The sequence below is a fragment of the Hypomesus transpacificus genome, unplaced genomic scaffold, assembly GCF_021917145.1.
Source record: "Hypomesus transpacificus isolate Combined female unplaced genomic scaffold, fHypTra1 scaffold_129, whole genome shotgun sequence".
Taxonomy (NCBI): domain Eukaryota; kingdom Metazoa; phylum Chordata; class Actinopteri; order Osmeriformes; family Osmeridae; genus Hypomesus; species Hypomesus transpacificus.
Genome location: NW_025813705.1, coordinates 166,059 through 185,677, shown reverse-complemented (window position 1 = coordinate 185,677; position 19,619 = coordinate 166,059). Strand labels below are relative to the sequence as shown.

Here is a 19,619-nt window from a genome sequence, read left to right as displayed (position 1 = left end):
AATAGCAGATATGCTATTAAAGACAGAAGTGTGGTTCTAAATACGTTTTATGAGCCAAGTAATGGTCTGTATTTTAACCTGGCTACGTGCGTAATAACATCAATGCATTTTAAGATTAAATCAATTTTAAGGATTGGACAGTGAACTAAAAACTACAATTATTAAATATGCCTGTGAAGTGCAACCACAACAATATTGTCATTTTGTTCTACTGTCAATGTTCTATGGTTAAGATCTTGCAAAGACGGTTGAAGCAATATACTGTAGCCTACTTCGAGTGGTATGAACGATGTATGTGGTTTCTAACTTCATCATGGTATTAACACTGCACTGTAAGGGCTGTTAGTTCATTCTCTTTATTTGGCATTTGCTGACCAACACTCCAAAACGACGGCAAACAAATCCATTCAGAAATCCCTACAGAAAGGAAACAAAAAAATTACAGCAAAATAAAATGTCTTGTGTCACATCTCGTAAATTTATCAAAGGTCGTGTTGTCACTGGTCTATAGCTATAGCTACAGTAGAATATGGCCTCTCATCTTAAATGGAGGACTTGACGCTGTATTTCAGTTGTAGCCTATCTGTGTCTTTCCAATTGGTAACGTCGGTCGCTACAATTGGTTCAGCGTTGTGGGCTTAACCATTTAATTTCTAAACAATGCGCTGTCGATCATCGATCTCTATTTATCAATCTCTGGTTAGCTCCAACAAAAAGTGGAGAAGAATCTACCTCTTCAAACCGCACTCGAATATCTTTTAACTTTTTCTGTCTCTATCCCTCCATCTCCGTTTCCGTTCCTTTGATCCAACCCCTGGCATGACGTGCCTGTGGTCAGTTTCACAGTCTGCTTCTCCCAGCATGCTTTGCTTTGTCCAGGGTTTATAGCCGTCTAGGTCTGTCTCAGGGCTGTTTTATTAGTTGGTTTTGTTGGTCAGCAGGAGAGCTTGGTGCCTCTGCTATGTTGGGGATGTCACCCTTTGACTAATTGGACACACACACACACACAGAAACCTGCACACACATGTCATGTACACACACACACACACACACACACACACACACACACACACGTATAAACAGTCTGTTTTCCCCCCAGTGAGGCCCCAGTCGGTAAGGAGTCAGGATGGGTATTTGGGGTGCGAGGATAAGGGGAGTTGTTCTCTGTCTGTGCTTGTGTCTGCTCTGTGGACAGACATCTTCTCACACTGCTGGTGAGTACTCTACACCATCCATACATGATCACAGGCGCATCACTCACACACACAGTCTCTGGGACTCAGACCACACACTCTGAACCTGACTACAGACAACAATGCATGTTGAATGATTCCAAGTTCAGGGCTTATTTGTGCTTGGCAGTACAATGTAACAGTGAGGATTCAACGTTTCTGAATGAATCCGGTTGGATGTTAGTAGTTTCGGACCAAACGTTGAGTCTCTGCCCTTCAGATGCGAAGTGTGGGGCTCCCCGGGTGAGGAGCTTGCTAGACCGGTCATTGAGGGTGGTGGGAGGAACTGAGGCCAGACCCGGCTCGCACCCATGGCTGGTCAGTCAGCTTGTTACATTGCATTTCTAGAACATTTTGTTCATTTAGCAACAGTGCTTTTGTCCAAAGCGATGTACAAATAGTGCATATAGAAAGTACAGTATCTCCACGATCAGAAGTGCATAGTGTGTTGTTCTGTCTCACATCATTATCTTATCACCAGCATACATATCAGGATAGTAGAAATAATGGTTATATCCACTAAACAATATTTAAACAACTATTTCAAGTGTCCTGTGGTGAATACAGTGTAAGTGTGGCAGAGGTGGTTGGGTGAGCAGACTTCATAGGTTCTTCATGTTGACGTTCAGGTGTCTCTGAGGTCCAGAGGGGCTCATTTCTGCGGAGGGGCTATCCTCAGTGACCGCTGGATCCTGACAGCTGCCCACTGTGTGGCCAGCATCTCTGAGTAGGTACTGTCCACCGCACACAGACACCAGCCCTCAGACCAGCGGGATTGTACTGTTCTGAGTAGAACTGAGTAGTTTGACAAGATGGCCCTTGAACAAGAAAACACAGTGGTCCTCTTGTCATTGGACACATTTGTGTTTCAAGATGTTCCAAGACGTTTAAAAAAAATAATGTTTCAATATGTTACAAGAAGTTTCAAGGTGTTCTCTCATGTTTGGTGTCCTGTGAGTTCTGGAGTATTGTCCCCCACAGTGAGTTCCTGGGGGAAGTGAGCGTTGTCATCGGAGAACATGACCGCAGGGTTCTTGATGCTGAGGAACAGGCCTTCACCGTGAGGAACATCAGAGTCCATGACAAGTACCGCTACTACTGGCCAATGAGCTATGACGTTGCCCTATTAGAGCTCAACACACGAATCCAATTGGGTAACGCTCTCTCACTATTGATGTTGTGTAGTCTCAAAACGACATGTCTGGATGTGAAGCCTACTTTAGCACTTTTTGTATTTTAGATATTGCTCCATACCTGGCCAGGCTACGGTGCAGCAGTAAAGCAGGGTTGTGTTGTGTGTAGGTAGTCGGGTCCAGCCCGTCTGCCTGCCTGTCCCCAGTGAGGCCTTCCCCCCCAGGTCCAACTGTGTCATCGCAGGATGGGGTCGCATCACGGAACGTGAGTCCCACAGACCTGGGTTCAAGTCCCACCAAGGCTGTGATACATCTAAAATGCACACGTTCTGAGAACTGGCCCGATTCTGGTCGCAAAACAAGACCAGAATGACTGTTTATCTGTGTGCCTTTGAAGTTGCTGGGTTCCAGACATATGAGGACTGGTCTGACCTTCCAGTTGATTGAGTGCCTGTCTTCACCCGAACAGGTGGCCGACTGCCTGCTGTTCTGAGGGAGGTACAGCTGGAGCTGTTGGAGAAGGCCAGGTGTAGCTATGTGCTCCAGACCCTCCGCCGCCCCCAGCCCAGCTACACCGTGCTCTGTGCTGGCTACGAGAGCGGGGGCAGGGACGCCTGCCAGGTGGAAGATACCGTCTGCTCTCCTAGATAAACTAGAATACTCTACAGTCTAGAATAAATGAGTGTACTCTAGATTAAATAAACTAGCCTACTCTACAGTCTACATTAGATAACCTAGGCTACACTACAGTCTAGATCATCTAGTTTACTCTACAGTCTTGATACATATTGTTGACATTTCTGTCTTGTGAAGTGTTCTGTATTCTGTAATACTGTGTATTCAGTTTCCGTGTGCATGGGTGTGTGTCTGGTGCGTGCGTGTGTATGTGTGGGGGTATGTGTGTATGATCCAGGGGGACTCAGGGAGTCCTCTTGTGTGTCCATGGGGGGGTGGCCACTGGGTGCTGGCTGGAGTAACATCCTGGGGGAAGGGCTGTGGAAGGAGCTGGAGCAACAACGAGGGAAGGAGCCCGTCCAGGAGAGGCTCCCCGGGGGTCTTCACTGACGTCAGCCTGCTCCTGCCCTGGATCAAGACCACCATCAGGGGCCTGGAAGCTCCCATGAGGACACATAGTAGGTTGAATGCTTGAATCCCAGTAAGATCTCACTGTGTCCATGTGAGCTTGTTTGTCCTTGTTTGGCTCTGGGGAGGGATGGTCGGGTGTGAGGGTTTGTGTAGCAGACCGAACAGACAGCTGCGGAAGCCCTGGAGGAGAGGAAGATAAACAATTTTCAAGAGCATTGTGTCTTGTTTGGACGATTTTGTAACTTGTTCAGACCAGTTGTCCTATTATCTTGTTTGAACGCCCATGGAGTGGCCCTAACTACTCTAGCTTAGGCTACCTGTCTCTGCCGCCCGTGGCACAAATGGATTTGGGCATGCCAATTTAGTAAACTAGCTTGCATGGGTGAGGTTGAATATCTGTGAACATTTGCAACAAAGTAAACAAGTCATTAGAACTCCTTATCATCTTGTTCAAACTTGTCTCCAAACGAGACAAGAAAGTAGCCCGAACACTACAAACACGTTTGAACAACTAACAGGTCACATCTATAAATCTTTTTTAGCTCTTCTAAAACTATAATCTGTCTGACTTTCAGGGCTCCCGTAGATACCAGTGGAGGAATACTTTAGTATGTTTTCATTTTGTAATATACACTGTGAGTCATTGTTCCTCCATTTAGTTTCCTTGTGAACATGTTTATTTGAATACTTCTAAACCTGTGTGTGTGTGTGTGTGTGTGTGTGTGCGTGCGTGTGTGTGTTCCAGGCCTGTGCAGTGTCAAAGATGGGCACGTTTCTGGCCAGGAAGGACTGATCAGAAACCCTTCCTTCCTAGGTCGTCACTATGAAAACAATGAGTAGGTGTCACTCTGGGACACTGAACAGTACAGTACATATAATACTAATACTGGAAATAATAACTCTTTGGCCAAAGACAATAACTCTTACCCCCCCCCCCCCCTCCCCACCCCCCCCCCCCCCCCCCACACACACACACACGCATACACTCTGATATCTGGATGTCTTTCTCCCTCCCTCCTCCCCTGGACTCCCCCCTCCTGGAGGCTGTGCTCCTGGTCTGTCCTGGTCCCTCCAGCCCAGTGGATCCTGCTGGAGTTCCTGGAGATGGACCTGGAGAACGACTCTCTCTGCTACTCCGATCAGCTGGTAGTCTCTCTAACCAAGGACAAGCCTGTGGGTGAGGGGGTGTGTCTGTCTGTCTGTGTTTGTGTGTGTGTGTGTGTGTGTGTGTGTGTGTGTCTGTCTGTCTGTCTGTCTGTCTGTCTGTCTGTATACAGCGCCTTGTGAAAGTATTCAGACCCCTGACAATTCTCTCATGTTACTGAATTACCAAAGGTGGACGTACGTGTGTGAACGTAAGCAAATATGTGTGTTTAAATGTTTGCATGTGTGCGTGTGTGTGTATGTCTGTGTGTGTGAGTGTGTGTGTGAGATTTGACGGTGTGTTGCGTGTCGTAGCGAGGTTCTGTGGCAGTACCCTCCCTGGACCCGTGCTGCTCCACTCCCATGGTGCATCTGTGCTCTTCGCCTCTGATGTCACAGTGACAGGAAGAGGATTTGCCCTCAGGTTCAGTGCTGTGGACGGAGATTCTCTGTCGGGTAAATTATATACACACGCACACACACAACAACAGATCTCTCTCTCGATGTCGTCTTTATTATCACCCACACATTCTTATCTGCTCTTATTCATCTTACCCTCGGTCACCCTCACTCTCTCTCCATCACATTCTCCTTCTGTCTCTGTTATTCTCTCTCTTCCTCTCTGAGGACTGACGAGAGGCAGTCAGGAGACACCCAGCAATCCCATGACCCTGTAATGAGATGCAGCAGGGATGTGATCACAGACATACTGTACCCCCCCCCCACACACACACACACAAACACAGATACCCACTAAGTTAATATCATAGAGTCTAAGGAAAAGGATGAGGGAAAAGGATGAGATTAAGGAGCCACAGAGAACACATGGCTGGTCACTAAAACGATGCCTTTTATCTGTGTGTGTGTGTGTTTAAGTATGTGTGTAAATGTGTGTGTGTGTGTGTGTGTGTGTGTGTGTGTGCAGAGACAGTGTGTGGCACAGTGGTGCTCCAGCAGGCTCAGAAGGCAGTACACAGTCCCAACTACCCAGAATCCTACAGCAACAACTCTGTCTGCCGCTGGGTCATCTACGCTCCCGAGGGCCACGTCATCAAGGTTACACACACACACACACACACACACAAACACACACACACACATACACTCACACTTAAAGAGATGTACACACGCTGACTTACACACGCACACAATTATGTACACACTCACATACACACACACAGATATACACACACTCATGCACACATACACATTCACACACACAGAGGTACACACAAACTCACACACTCACTCACACACCCACACAGTCATCCCCTGGTGCAGTGTGAATCTAGGGCATATCCTCTGGAGAGCTATTAAACTTCATCTCCTCTCTATTTTGCACGAGTGGGAGGGACTCCTCAGAGGGCCTGCCCCCTAGTGGCAGCAGTCGTGAACACAGGCCGCAGAGGCAGTGAAAGTGTAGCCTGACATCAGAAAGATCAGATTCCCTCCGTGCCCAGACACAACATGAACTTGATACTCGCTCTGATACCGCAGCTTACAGATGTGATCGTACTATCAACAAATCAGCAAAGCGTCCAGTAATCCTGTAAGCTACCACTGTGCTGTTCTCTGTCCTCCAGCTGGACTTTCAGGACTTTGACTTGGAGCAGTCCCATCACTGCGAGTACGACCACCTGACCGTGTTTGGAGATGTGCACAACAGAGAGGATATAGGTACAAGACTTCATCAACCCACACACGCACACACAGACACACGCACGCACACACAGACACACACACGTGAATGTACACACTTGCATGTACACCCACACACACCCTATTCACTCGTCCGCATAGAATCAGAATCACTTCTGATTCTGATTCTATGCGGACGAGTGAATCCGTCATGTTTCCTGTCCGTGGCAGCTGTGCTGTGTGGGCCGGGCATCCCTCCCTCCATCCTGACCTACGACAGCGTGATGGTGCTGCAGTTCAGCTCTGATGGCTCGGTCACGCGCAGGGGCTTCAACGCCACGCTTTCCTTCATCAGCCACACCGGTAAGGTCAGGAAGTCAGAGGGTCAGGTTAAGTGGAGAATTCAGCCTGTTCTTGTGTGAGGAATGCTTCATAGGAAGGACTGAGACAGGACGAGAACTCTAAAGAATTATGAGGAATTATATATATGTATTATCGTCAAATTGGAATTGAATGTCATGTTAACTTCAATTTACTGAGTCTTTGAACGCGACAAATTTATTACCATGCCTCTAGAACCATTATAAGTCTGACCTGAACATTCCTACTTAATAATCAAATTTCGTTTATATTTAGTCATGTAGCGGACGATTTTCTCCAAAGCAACATACAAACGCACATATATTAAGTGCAGCAGCTAGTCAAGGACTAGAACCGCGCAGTTCCAACAGTATTACTGCGGGTAATGCCTAGGAACACTCTGTGGTACAAGACACAATACCACAACATCACTTCTCAAGTACAACAACCCATCTCAAATACAACATTCCAAACAGACCTGCAGCAGCAGGAGTACAGCCATCTGGAGGGGAGGATGGACAACCAGGATGAAGATGAAGAGGATGAGGAGGATGGTGTCAGTCTTCGTTATGCTTTGCCTGGTTAGTCCTCCATCTGTTACTCTGATTCTCTCTCTTTCTCCTGCCCCTCTCTCTTTCTCTATCTCACTCTGTTTTTCTTCTGTCTAATCTCTATCTCTCTTGTTTCTCTTCTCTATCTTCCTATTCCTGTCTTTTTTTCCATCTGTTTCTCCATTTCTCTTTTTTGTCTCTCTCACTCTCTTTCACTCTCTGAATGTCACATTCTCTTTCACTCTGCATCTCTCTCTCTCTCTCTCTCTCTCTCTCTCTCTTTCTCTCTTTCTCTCTCTCTCTCTCTCTCTTTCACTCTCTGCATCTCTCTCTCTTTCACTCTCTGAATCTCACTCTCTCTTTCACCCTGCATCTCACTCTCTCTCTCTTTCACTCCTTCTATCTCTTTAACCCCCCCTGTGATGAATATATTGCGCTTTGCCACGTTGTGTCACAGTCCACGTTTTATCAACCAGATCATTATTCTAAACAGGTGCTCTAAATTAGTGTTGAAGTAAACACCTAATAGGCAGCTCTAGCTCTCCAAAAACAAGCTTGGGCAGGCCTGGGTGGAGTTATGTGATGTGTGTACCATGTGTATACTGTGTATGCACTGTTTTGGTTACTGTGTTTATACTGTGGGCTGACTGTGTTTAAACTGTGGGAGAGGGCTGCCCAACCCTGTTCCTTGGAGAGACAGACACGTTTTCATTCCAACCCTAATCCAGCACCTCTAATAATGAACTAGTTGACAATCAGAATCATGTTTGTTACCAGTGGGGGTAGTCAAGCCCTACACAGGGTACATCTCCAGGACCAGGGCTGGAGTGTAAACCCACAGGAGGGTACATCTCCAGGACCAGGGCTGGAGTGTAAACCACAGGAGGGTACATCTCCAGGACCAGGGCTGGAGTGTAAACCCACAGGAGGGTACATCTCCAGGACCAGGGCTGGAGTGTAAACCCACAGGAGGGTACATCTCCAGGACCAGGGCTGGAGTGTAAACCCACAGGAGGGTACATCTCCAGGACCAGGGCTGGAGTGTAAACCCACAGGAGGGTACATCTCCAGGACCAGGGCTGGAGTGTAAACCTACAGCAGGGTACATCTCCAGGACCAGGGCTGGAGTGTAAACCTACAGCAGGGTACATCTCCAGGACCAGGGTTGGACAGACTGGCTGTGGCAGTGTGTTCTAGACTGAAGAATGTTTCTGTTGTGTCTTATTAAAGTGATCTTAACCTGTAAAGAATCAACGGAAATGTATCAATTGAGTAAAGTAGAATTGAACCAGTTCTTCAACTCAAATGGCATAACTTAAAAAGAAACATGATTTCATCTATTTTCAGGAATCGTTTACAGTGTAATACAAGCTTCTAAAAATAATCTCTGTTACCCCACAATTGTTTTGTCCTCAGTTGTTTTGTCCACAATCTTGGATACTGTGTGTTGTCTAAATAGTCTAAGTATGTGTGTGTGTGTCAGGGTTCACACAAACATGTGGAATGGCTCATCCTCCTGTTGCTTCAGCTCTAGGGGCTTCTCCAGGGGAGGGGGGTCCTCTACGACAGTCTCTACCCTGGAATGTGCACCTTAGCCTGGGCACTGAGCACGTCTGCTCTGGGGCCATCCTCCAGCCCTCCAGGGTCCTCACTTCAGCACACTGCCTCATTGGCCTGTGAGTCACTCTCTCTCTGTTTCTCACTGTCTGTCTGTCTGTCTGTCTGTCTGTCTCTCTCTCTCTCTCTCTCTCTCTCTCTCTCTCTCTCTCTCTCTCTCTCTCTCTCTCTCTCTCTCTCTCTCTCACGGTCTCTGTTTCTCTCTTTGGCTCTCTCTCACACACACTTAGAATGTATGACTCACTTGAAATGAATGTATAGTTGTACCATGCGTTGCTTTGCAGGGAGGAGAGATCCCTGTGGTTGCTGTCTGTGGGGAAAGGAGAGCCCGGTCAACAGGTATGTACAGGTCTTTATCTCTCCCCCCCCCCCCCCCCTCTCTCTCTCTCTCTCTCTCTCTCTCTCTCTCTGTCCTTCCATATGTCACTCCTCGTGCACCTCTCTCACACATTCTTTCTCTCCTCTCACTTCTCTGTGCTCTCGTCACCTGTGTGTGTGTGTCAAAAGATGAGGATGTTGTGGAGTCGTACAGTCACCAGGTTGACAAATGTATGTGAATCAATCATCACCTTTCCTTGTGTGTGTGTGCATGTGTATCTGTGTGTGTGTGTGTGTTCTTGTGTGTTCATACATGCGTGTGTGTGTGTGTGCATGCACGTGTGTGTGTGTAGAGGCATGCCGTGAGCAGGGTGCTCCTCCACCCCCACTACGACCCCGTCACGCAGGACAACGATGTGGCTCTGTTGGAACTAGCCACGCCCCTTCTCCTCAATGAGCACGCTCAGCCCGTCTGGCTTCCTGGCTCAGGACAGGAAGTCCCGCCCACCCAGGGGTGCACGGTGTCAGAGTGGGAGGAGCGGACAGGTCATCTATATTACCCAGCAGCCCCTATCCACAGCTGACATATCCATGTGTCCATATGTTATATATGTTGTGGTTGTGTGTGAAATGTTGTAACTCATGTCATATATGTTATAGTAGTGTGTCATGTATGTCGTAAATACATGTCATGTATGTTGTGGTAGCTTGGTTCAGTATGTGGTGTTTGCAGTTGTGATTACACCTGCCATGTTAGACTTGAACATGTAGTTCATGTTTGACGTGTCATGTATGTTGTGATGGTGTGTGTCAGCAGGGGGGGTGTGGAACAACACAGTAGGACAGCAGACGGTTTGTCTAGTTAGCCTCGCTGACTGTGAGAGCTGCTACCCTGGAAGACTCAGCCCAACAATGCTGTGTGCCCGATCTCCACACTACAACGCCCAGCAGCCCTGCAGGGTGAGGGAGGCCACAGGGCGCTCATGGCAAATGCTGTCTTTATATAGAGGAGACACAGTGCAGTGAATGGTGTTTGTGGTACTGCTATGCCATCTGGTGGGTTCACGGAGCTTGACATGTTCCCTTCTCATCTTCTTGGGTCTCCTCTACCCTCTTCTCCCCTTTCGCCTGCTCTCTACTGTCCCTTCTCCTGTCCTGTCCACTCCTCTCCTCTCTCCTCTTCCTCCTCTCCTCTCCTCAGGTGGGGTCTGGGGCTCCCCTGGTGTGCCAGAGGGAGGACTCCCACCCTGTGCTCTTGGGTCTGGGCAGCTGGGGGGAGGGTTGTGGAAGCCACCGGAAGCCTGGTGTGTTCTCCTCCATGGCTGCAGTCAGGGGCTGGATCCAGGACCAGCTGCAGGGTGAGGAAGGAGGGGGATCTGAGATGCAGGGCATAGAAGTCTGAAGTCTGTTCTGAGCCAGAATTGTTGCGTTGGACCTGTTAGTGTATGGATTGTATGACATTGACTATGAAAATGTACTGTTACAGAACTATATGCTTATGGTTTCTTGATTTTCTGCTCGACTTTTGTGTCACTTTGAATCAAAGTTTCTTCTAAATGATAAAAACAAAAATTATTTGAGTATTTTCTTTTTAAAACGTATTCAGATCGTTTCCAATTTTTCCAAGGGAGTTTTGTACTTGGTACCTGTCTTGAATATCTTGAGTCAGTCCTCACTGTTTCTCAGTTTCTAAGCCTAAACTTAGGTCTCTGCTTTAGGTGTTGTTATTGTGTGCGTTCCAGGGGCTCTCGGCCTAGCAGTCCCAGACGACCAGACTAGCAGTGACTCTCAACAGGAGCAACTCACCTCAGGACGATGACTGCTCTGGAGACTCCAGCCCTCTGGCGGATGACAGACTAAACTGACAAACACCAATGCAGTGCACAGCAAATGCTTTATCACTGCAATTCAGAATCCTGAATACCACCATCCATTTGCACATTTTCATATTTTTAATATTTTTCTTTAAATCTTTTTCTTTTAATTTTAATTTCATATCTCTAATCTTACTGTATGATTGTATTCATTCAGCCTGTGGTCTCACCTTTCTGTGTCAACTGCTGTCTCTGGAGGAGGGGATCCCTAACTGAATCGCTCCTCCTAAGGTTTCTTAAATCTTTTCAGTTTTCCTGGGAGTTTTTCCTTGTCTTCTTTGAGGGTTTAGGTTGGTTTAGATTTAGGTCTGCGTGTGTGAAGCCCTATGCAATATTGCCTGTACAAAGGACTTGACAAAAACAATTGGATTTTAGATTCTTTTTTTAGAAATACCTTTTTAGAAATACCTTTCTTTATTAGCATAGGTGTTGTATTAGCATGTATTAGCTCAGTGGCAGCATGTGCTTTGTGTTAGCAGCAATGTGTGTTGTATTAACCTGTGCTCGGTTAGCCTGTGCTATGTTTTATCCTACATTATGTGTTAACTTGTGTTCTTTGTTAACCTGTGTCTTGTATTAATTAACCTGTGCAAGAGTAAAGTTGATCTTGATCTGCAGTTTTATTGCAGAAATCAAGCCCAGTTAAAGTGACATGGTGTACATTGTTGGCAATGTGTTGTATTGCTAAGGTTGATCAATTATTTTTTGATATTTCTTAAATGTTGCTCATTGTTGAAAGCAACCTTTCTCCACACACACGCACACGCACACACCATGGGTGACAGTGGTGTGATTGTGGTCCACCCACCACTGAATGTGGAGTTCTCTTAACTGTGCTGTGTCATGGTGACTTCTCCACTCCTATTGGGCTGTCCTTCATTCCACTGGCTGCCCCTCCCCCTTTGAGGCATGTAGTTCAAAGGTCACTCAGCAGTTGTGGCTCCTCTGCAGGGCTGGACTCTGATCAGCCGTCTCAGACACTCTCACCGACTCGCAACTTCACACACTCGTTCACGGACAGACGCTATGGAGCAGGATCTGGTAGGAACGAGCAGCTACTCTGCATTTGGCTTTCAACATTTCGTTGCTTGGCACCTTCTAACCTTCTCCCTTCCATGCTTATCCTCTCTATTCATCTAGAAAGATGAACCATGCTAAGGGTCTTCAACCCTGTTCCTGGAGAGCTACCAGCCTGTTATTTTTTTGCTCCAACCACACTTGTTTGACCTGATTCTACACTAGCTACCTGATCAACCAGCTCATTACTAGAATCAGGTGTGCCAGATTAGTGTTGGAGTGAAAACCCCCAGGTAGGTAGCTCTCGGGGAGCAGGGTTGGAGACCACTGGCGCGGTCACAGGTTTCCCCGACAGTGTTGTCATGTTGGTGTTGGTGGTGTTGTGTTACAGACTGTCCCTGTGGTGGTGGGGGTGTCGGTAGTAGTCCTCACTGGTCTCTACTTCCTGTTCACTGGGAGACCAACGAAGGAGCAACTGCCCCAAACCCTCCAGGATCCCACTGTTAAATACTCCTTACCGCTCGTAGAGAAAGAGGTAGGTCACATAGTAGCCACGCAGTAGCACTGAATGTATGCAGCCATTCTTCTTCGTGGACAAGCAGGTCAGTGTCTCCCACGACAACGAGAAGCTCTGCCTGACTTTAGTCAGTGTAAAGGCCACCGTTGCAACCGCTGCTAATTTGTCGACAGGACATCAGCCACGACACCAAGAGGTTTCGTTTTGGTCTCCCTACTCCCTCGCACGTCCTGGGACTACCCGTAGGTACTGTCAACACACACACACAGTACACACGCATGCAGTATACACACTCATTGCCACGCACACGCATACAGAACACGCATTCATACACTCACACACACATACAGTACATGCACTCATACACACAAACACACGTATGGTTCACACACACATACACACAAATACAGTACACACACTCAGACGCAAATCCTTTGACATGCTTTTCTTCTGATGTCTCGAGGCTGTTCTACAAGAACTGGCACGCAGTGAGTTTAGTGTAATGAATCAACTCCCTCTTCTTCCCTTTGTGTGTGTGTGCGCGTGTGCAGGACAGCATGTGTATCTGTCTGCTAAGGTGAACGGGGCTCTGGTGGTCCGGGCGTACACGCCTGTCTCCAGCGATGAAGACCAGGGCTTTGTGGACCTGGTTGTCAAGGTACTGTAGCACTTCGCTGTGCAGCACGTCAATTACCATGTGGCTCTCCGACATTGTGGCGTGTTACGGGTGAGTTTAAGCAAATCTAAGGCACCCCAGTGACCCAGGTCTTGGTCACAGGTGTACCACAGGAACACCCACCCCAGCTTCCCCGAGGGAGGGAAGATGTCCCAGCATCTGGACGCCATGAAACTCGGAGACAAGATGGACTTCAGAGGGCCTAGCGGACTGCTGGTCTATAGAGGGAATGGTGTGTTTGTGTACTGTGTTTAACACTGATCATACACTCCTCTGCCAATGTAGCAGGTATCACTGGCATATTTTACCATGAGGTGGCAGTGTGATGTAGCGCACAGTGATGCTTCACTACAAGTCTCTGCTTCAGAACGACAGGAACAGTTATCTTTCTTTCATCAAGGCTCTTTTGCGATCCGACCTGACAAGAAATCTGAAGCAAGGACCGGCAAGTTTAAACATGTGGCAATGATCGCTGGAGGAACCGGTAAGAACACTTTTCTCAATACAGCGTGTCCGTCATGTGACTGGTTTCGCGTTTCCCCCGCATCATGTCTTTACAACGCCTATTAACTTCTTTGCGAGGGGTCTAATGGCGCTCTCCGCAGGGTCGCTGGGGAAAACGCGATTAGGGCTTCCAGAACGCATTTGCATAATTCCTCAGCTGCGTGTGTAGGCCTGGAGCGTTCAGTCGTAAACAGGCTTAACGGGGGGTGTCTGTGCTTGCAGGGATCACCCCCATGCTCCAGCTGATACGCAGCATCGCATCCGACCCAGACGACATGACATGCTGCTCCCTCATCTTTGCCAACCAGGTCAGTCCTACCCCCCCCCCCCCCCCTCCTCTTCCGTTAAGACGTTAAAACAAGTACATTTGACCACCAGTGCAGTCCGAAGATTTCTATGAATCACGTGTCGTTTACTTTAATCAAATCACTCTACACCTTAGCTTAGGACCTCATCGGGCCCTCTGTGGGGGTAGAGCGGTGTGCTGGTCTGTCCTCTGCAGGCTGAGGTGGTTGTTGTAGAAGCCGCTGTGCGTTTCAGGCTGGTTGTAGATGCTAACAGGCTGATCTCCCTGTGCTCCTCAGACAGAGAAGGACATCCTGCTGAGGGAGGAGTTGGAGGACGTGTTGAGCAGCCACCCGGGCACACTCAGCCTGTGGTACACCCTGGACAAGCCCCCGCAAGGTGAGACTGACTAGACTAGACCAGCCCGGACTGCGCATGTCTCCCAAAAGGTGACACTAGACTAGTCCCTGGACAAGCCTCCGCAAGATGAGACTAGACCTGACCAGACCAAACCAAACTTTTAACAAGCCTCTACATGGTGAGGCCATGCCAGACCCTGGGCACTTGTTTATATACTCAATATTGTACAGTACATGTAACTAATTGAAACAATTTTCCCCTGGTTATTCCATAATTATAGTAAGATTGTGCTTTCTATTTGCATTTAGCTTTGCTTAAGCCGGCAGCTAGAACTCACCTTTTATATTATGCAAATGAAAGTAGGCCTGGTTTGTCCCTGTTACAAAATGATATATTCAGTTACTACTTGATTTGGAGTGGGTCCTGCTTGTATGACATCTAGAATGTTGAACTGGGATTCCTAATCCACAGGATGGAACTACAGTTCTGGGTTTGTCAACTGTGACATGATCAGAGAGCACCTTCCACCTGCAGCTGACGACGTGCTTATTGTCATGTGTGGCCCACCTCCCATGATCCAGTATGCCTGCTTGCCAAACCTGGCAACCCTGGGATATAAAACGGAGAATATATTTGCATATTGACTTATCAGAGATGCTCCTATGAACACACTATGTCCCTTTCACACACAGGATCTCAACCTGGCAACATTGGGTCCCAACACAGGCACCCTTTTACTGTACATTTCCATAACAAATCTCAAGTTTTGTTAATGTATATACCTGTTTTGTGTAGCATTTGAGTGAGAGGAATTAAATGTTATTCTGAATTATGAGAACAGATTTTTGAATGTTGTGAAACAGTACCCATGCACATTTTCATCACTATCAATGTTCTCCTTTCAGCATTTCAGTTGGGGGCTTGGCTTTGTGTAGCCTAGATAGCCATAGCTTTACTCCGAATATAATTCGCCACTATGTGCTTCGCGAAGCCAGCCAAGTCAAACACCGATCCTCTCATTTACATGGCGCTTCTTAGCTACAATATTATCCACTGTACTTAGCTACTGTACCACCATGCATAATCCTCCACACATTTAATCCTCCAGCAGAGACAGACATAACTCCACACATTTTTACTTTCAATGCTTTCACCACCTAGTTCCACCACTCAGTTCGAGTACTGGGTCTGTATCGCACACTTTCTTCTAAGAAAATAGTCCACACTAATCTAATGAACAATCATTTGGTTTAGAAATACAATCCAGTTTAAATAAAAGTTTTTGGGAATTACAGAACAACAACACGCCTTTATTCCTTCTTAGAAAATGTACAAATTTGTGGAAAGATGTACCATATACTAAACGGATGTGTGTGTGTGGGATGTGTGTGTGTAACATGTTAGTTTCATCACAAGCAACACACCATAATATCCAAGCTAGCACCGAAAAGCTTCAGATGTTATCTTTAAGTTACATAGCTGAAATAACTGGCGGATGTCAAGGAAACGACAGGCAGTAGCTCATGACGAACATTATAACAACGTGATAAGCTGCTGATAGACGCTACAGGTCAGTAGTCCAGACAGAAGACCCCGCCTGTGAGCAGCAGGCAACCGATGAGTGTTCCTGTGCAGTTTGTTGTTGATCCAGAATCCCCCAGTTCTATAGAGTCGTCTCCCTTATACACTGAAACACAGCAACACAGAACCTTGCAGTATCTGTGGTACACAACATTTTAGCAACAGGCTAACAATTATATTAATGTGTTTTCTTTCATACAGCATCGTAGTGTCTCTCTAGGTTTCCCTCCCAATCTGCAGATGGATACTTGATCCACAACTCGAATGAACGCAGTCACTCCGTTAATGAAGAGATGGACAAAACACTTTCTCCATCACCTGTCACTGAGAACACTCCCACTTCTCTATTTACAAGTACCCTTCCCATCGCCTCACAATTATCATATCACATCGAAAACACTGGTAACAGCAGGTCAAACCATTCAAATACAGGACCTTGTACATTTGGACATTTTCACATCACTATACAGAAACATCCCTCTGTTTTGGACAAAAGACAAAACAGTCACCATGAAGACCGTGACATGGTGGGAAGACTCACCAGTATGACTCTTCCTCTGGTACTATCTGCTGTGTGAGGTCCAGGCCTGCCTTCCTCTCTGCCCCCCTGAGGAGACACACACATGTGGGCTGGAAGGCTCACCTGGGAAGGTGCACCATCCTCCAGGAGGTCACTAACCCTGGTTAGTGACACAGGAGCCCTGGGCTCTGGATGAACTGATGCTGGACTGCTAATGTTGGACTGGGGAGGAAGAATCCTCTAGAAGCTTGCATGGGCTCCCAGCACCAGAGGTGATGATGTGCTCCATAGAAATGGGAGTTGTCAAGCGACAGACCTCACCTGCCTATGGTGGTGACGTTTCCAGAGACGTTTAAAGAGAACCTGTTTTTGAACCTGTTTTTGTCTGAACGCAGGCGGAATTAAGGCCTTTGTTTGACTTGTGCCATGAGCTGTGTGTGTGTGTGTGTGTGTGTGTGGGGGGGGGGGGGGGGGGGGTCAGGTGGGATATGACCTAGTATCTAAAACAAACAGTTCTTGTACAAAAAATTCAGCATGAACAACAAGGACAATTGCATAGGATGGGTCCTTAGAAGGAAAACATATGAAGGGACTCGTGAGTTTTTAGGCCCCTTAAACTACTCAGCGTGTCCTGGCTCATCCACACAGTGAATAAAGCCTCTTTATCAAAGGGGCTGACCTCACCTTTGGCTACATAGACACAAGGTACAGGGTATGTTGTGATGAGGGCATTGTGAGGTGAGGGCTATGAGGTGAGGGCAGTGAAGTGAGGGCATAGTGAGGTGAGGGCAGTGAAGTGAGGGCATAGTGAGGTGAGGGCAGTAAAGTGAGGGCATAGTGAGGTGAGGGCAAAGCATTGGGAGGTAAAGGAATTGGGAGGTGAGGTCAGGAAAGTGGTCATTTCCGCTGGTCATGACGGCTCCAGGAGTTAGGGGCTGGGGGGGGTGAGGCTGTGACGGGTTCCTTCTCTGTGATTGGCCGGCAGGTTAGTGGGTGAGCCGCGGTCTCAGACCAGCGCCGTCTGGGTGCGTCTCCGCTCCTTCACCACCTGGTCTCGGCTCAGCAGGTACTGGAGAGGGGCGGGGAGGCCGGGGTTAGCTGCAAGCCTCTACAACCTAGCTCCAACTCTACTGCTTTGATATCAAAGGCCAGTTTACACTGCCTCAACAATGTTCAACAAACACCGATAAACACGAAACAGTCTACTGTTGGCTGTTGGGTTTAGAATGTTTGGAGAGAGAACTGTCTTTTTCACTGCCCCAACCAATGGCAACAGGCATGCCACACCAAACAAACACAACTCAATAACTGTTGGCTGTTGATGTTGGTTTTGGCAGTGTGAACTGGCCTATAGATGCTGGACGGCTGGGATTACTGACTAAAGCACTTTGCAACTGTTTTTTGACCCTGTGGAATACAGTGGAGAAGTGTGGTCGTGTGGGTCAGGAAGGAATTTGGGTTACAGCTGAACTCCAGACAGTTTCCTGTTTACCTGGTTAATTTGAGAGGTGGGATGAGAGTTGAGAAGGGTTCTACTCACGGTGAGGTTGTTGATGCCATCAGACAGCGCTTCTATCTGCAGCACTGTACCCTCTGTGATCACCACCTGTAACAGGTCCGACATTACACCCACACACACGCACGCAAGCACACACATACAGTAGTACACCTTGGGGTGTGTATAGTATGTATATTTGAGGGTAGGGCACCCTGATCACCCAGGGTGCATGCTGGGAGGAATGTGCTTCCTCCCACATGCAGGCGGCCATCTTGGCTCAGATGGCTCTGAGTGGATTATGGAGGTGAGTGCTGATGAGGATGACAGCAGGTTAGAGGATGATGTGTGTTACTGAAGCAGTCTCTCAACACAGCCTACAGTTTCAGACATGTCTGCTTGATGTATTGAATGGACGTCATGACAAGAGATCCAGAAGTACATTTTTGTCTATATACTCCCTTTCTTGTGTGAGATAAAAAGTATTGAGATGATGTGTGTTTGGAATGGTGAAGAAAATAAAACAGTGTCACACTTAGGATTTTTATTGGTGTTTTTGAATAAAGGTATGTACAGTCACATGACAACTTGAGCTTCTTTTCTTGAAGCATGATCTTTGATTATAAAAAATACTATAACAGTCAATTAATATGAAAATAACAGTGCAAAATCACAATCTGTCAAAACATGCACAGTTAGACAATTATCTGTGCTTTTTTGTTGATCGATCAATATATATATATATTAAATAAATCCCTCCATACGCAAATATTGCATAAGATCAATATGCATATATATATATATATGTCTGACAAACAATATTATACTTTTCTACTGGTTGGGAATATCTAAGATTGTTACACTGCTATATCTTCAATAAATAAAATAAACATTTCTTTGGTGCACATTGTTCACAACAGTGGTATGATTCATACGGTTGTATTACAGAGGCCAGGTGCAAGATCCACATGGAATATGGGATATGTAGGCTCTACAACTATTAAACTATACTGGGATTGCAGTGGGGGTTTGTGGGAGTTACATGAGCCCACATCTACCCAGGGTCCTTTGTGTTGCAGTTCAGTAGCAAGGGGTTAGATGATGGCACATAGGGAAGGGTGTTGTGGCTGGGTTTGATGTTCAACAAGCCAGTAACATCTTATACCCTCAGGTATATTAGTTTGATTGATTGCTTGATTTAGCTAACTTGAGATATTTTAGATTGATGGCACCAAGTAGAGTAGGTCGGTCAAACGCTAAATCAAGCGCACCCACAGAAGGTGAGGGGTCTGGGAGGGGGGGGGGGGGGTGGGGGTACGAGGGGTGGCTGAGGAGGAGGAGGGGTTGTTATTGGCTGCAAGCAGAGATGGCTTGATTGGCTGATGAGAAGCATGGGCGCCGTGGGGGTGTGTGACGGGTTCAGCTGTTGTCGTGTCCCACCTGCTCCCGCCTGTCCGGGTCACGGTCCAGGATGGGGCTGAGGCCCCGGAAGCCTGCGTAGGGCCGCTGGGAGCCGTTGGCCTGGGCCTGGCTCTCCAGAGGACAGATGTAGTCGGTGGAGTCATCCGCCTTCCGCCGCCTCAATGTCGAGAACCCCAACTTCTTAGGCTGGAGAGAGGGAGAGATGGAGACAGAGAGAGAGACAGACAGAGAGAGAGAGAGACAGAGAGAGAGGGAAACAGACAGACAGTCACAGAGAGAGACATAGAAGT

At 47.3% G+C, this 19,619-nt stretch overlaps 3 protein-coding genes and 1 long non-coding RNA gene across 9 annotated transcripts in view; 2 read left to right on the top strand and 2 right to left on the bottom strand.

The window, feature by feature from the left end:
• Positions 1–376: 376 nt before the first annotated feature.
• On the top strand, positions 377–9,985 carry LOC124488248 (ovochymase-2). Its single transcript, XM_047050847.1, has 11 exons — positions 377–3,498; positions 4,197–4,287; positions 4,495–4,628; positions 4,910–5,050; positions 5,520–5,650; positions 6,178–6,271; positions 6,464–6,595; positions 7,069–7,173; positions 8,672–8,819; positions 9,045–9,099; positions 9,432–9,985. The coding sequence occupies exons 1-11, from the start codon at positions 3,270–3,272 to the stop codon at positions 9,660–9,662; spliced, it is 1,491 nt and encodes a 496-aa protein (XP_046906803.1). The 5' UTR covers positions 377–3,269; the 3' UTR covers positions 9,663–9,985.
• Positions 3,411–6,582, bottom strand: LOC124488250. Its single transcript, XR_006958609.1, has 4 exons — positions 6,504–6,582; positions 5,150–5,265; positions 4,929–5,026; positions 3,411–3,631 (listed from the first exon to the last, which is right to left on the bottom strand). It is a non-coding gene; the product is annotated as an uncharacterized LOC124488250 (long non-coding RNA).
• Positions 9,986–11,879: 1,894 nt separating the features above from the next.
• Positions 11,880–15,606, top strand: LOC124488249 (NADH-cytochrome b5 reductase 2). The gene is made up of 9 exons (XM_047050848.1): positions 11,880–11,993; positions 12,361–12,504; positions 12,660–12,732; positions 13,038–13,144; positions 13,265–13,394; positions 13,563–13,646; positions 13,889–13,974; positions 14,251–14,350; positions 14,783–15,606. The coding sequence occupies exons 1-9, from the start codon at positions 11,979–11,981 to the stop codon at positions 14,953–14,955; spliced, it is 912 nt and encodes a 303-aa protein (XP_046906804.1). The 5' UTR covers positions 11,880–11,978; the 3' UTR covers positions 14,956–15,606.
• Positions 15,607–18,436: 2,830 nt separating this feature from the next.
• The window catches only part of ppfibp2b (PPFIA binding protein 2b), a 51,615-nt gene continuing 50,432 nt past the window's right edge, over positions 18,437–19,619 (bottom strand). For all 6 annotated transcript variants that reach the window (XM_047050841.1, XM_047050839.1, XM_047050840.1 and 3 more), the window contains one exon: positions 18,437–19,515. In XM_047050841.1, coding sequence (XP_046906797.1) covers positions 19,327–19,515 — 189 coding nt within the window. In that variant the 3' untranslated portion in view covers positions 18,437–19,326. The remainder of the gene's footprint in view (positions 19,516–19,619) is intronic.

Excerpts from the sequence above, each read along its gene's own strand:
- LOC124488249 (XM_047050848.1), top strand. Across the intron at positions 12,505-12,659 it reads TACCGCTCGTAGAGAAAGAG|GACATCAGCCACGACACCAA; the intron begins GTAGGTCACATA and ends ATTTGTCGACAG. Across the intron at positions 13,975-14,250 it reads CCCTCATCTTTGCCAACCAG|ACAGAGAAGGACATCCTGCT; the intron begins GTCAGTCCTACC and ends TGTGCTCCTCAG.
- LOC124488248 (XM_047050847.1), top strand. The coding sequence starts at position 3,270 with ATGATCCAGGGGGACTCAGGGAGTCCTCTTGTGTGTCCATGGGGGGGT. Across the intron at positions 5,651-6,177 it reads CCGAGGGCCACGTCATCAAG|CTGGACTTTCAGGACTTTGA; the intron begins GTTACACACACA and ends TCTGTCCTCCAG. Across the intron at positions 6,272-6,463 it reads GCACAACAGAGAGGATATAG|CTGTGCTGTGTGGGCCGGGC; the intron begins GTACAAGACTTC and ends TGTCCGTGGCAG.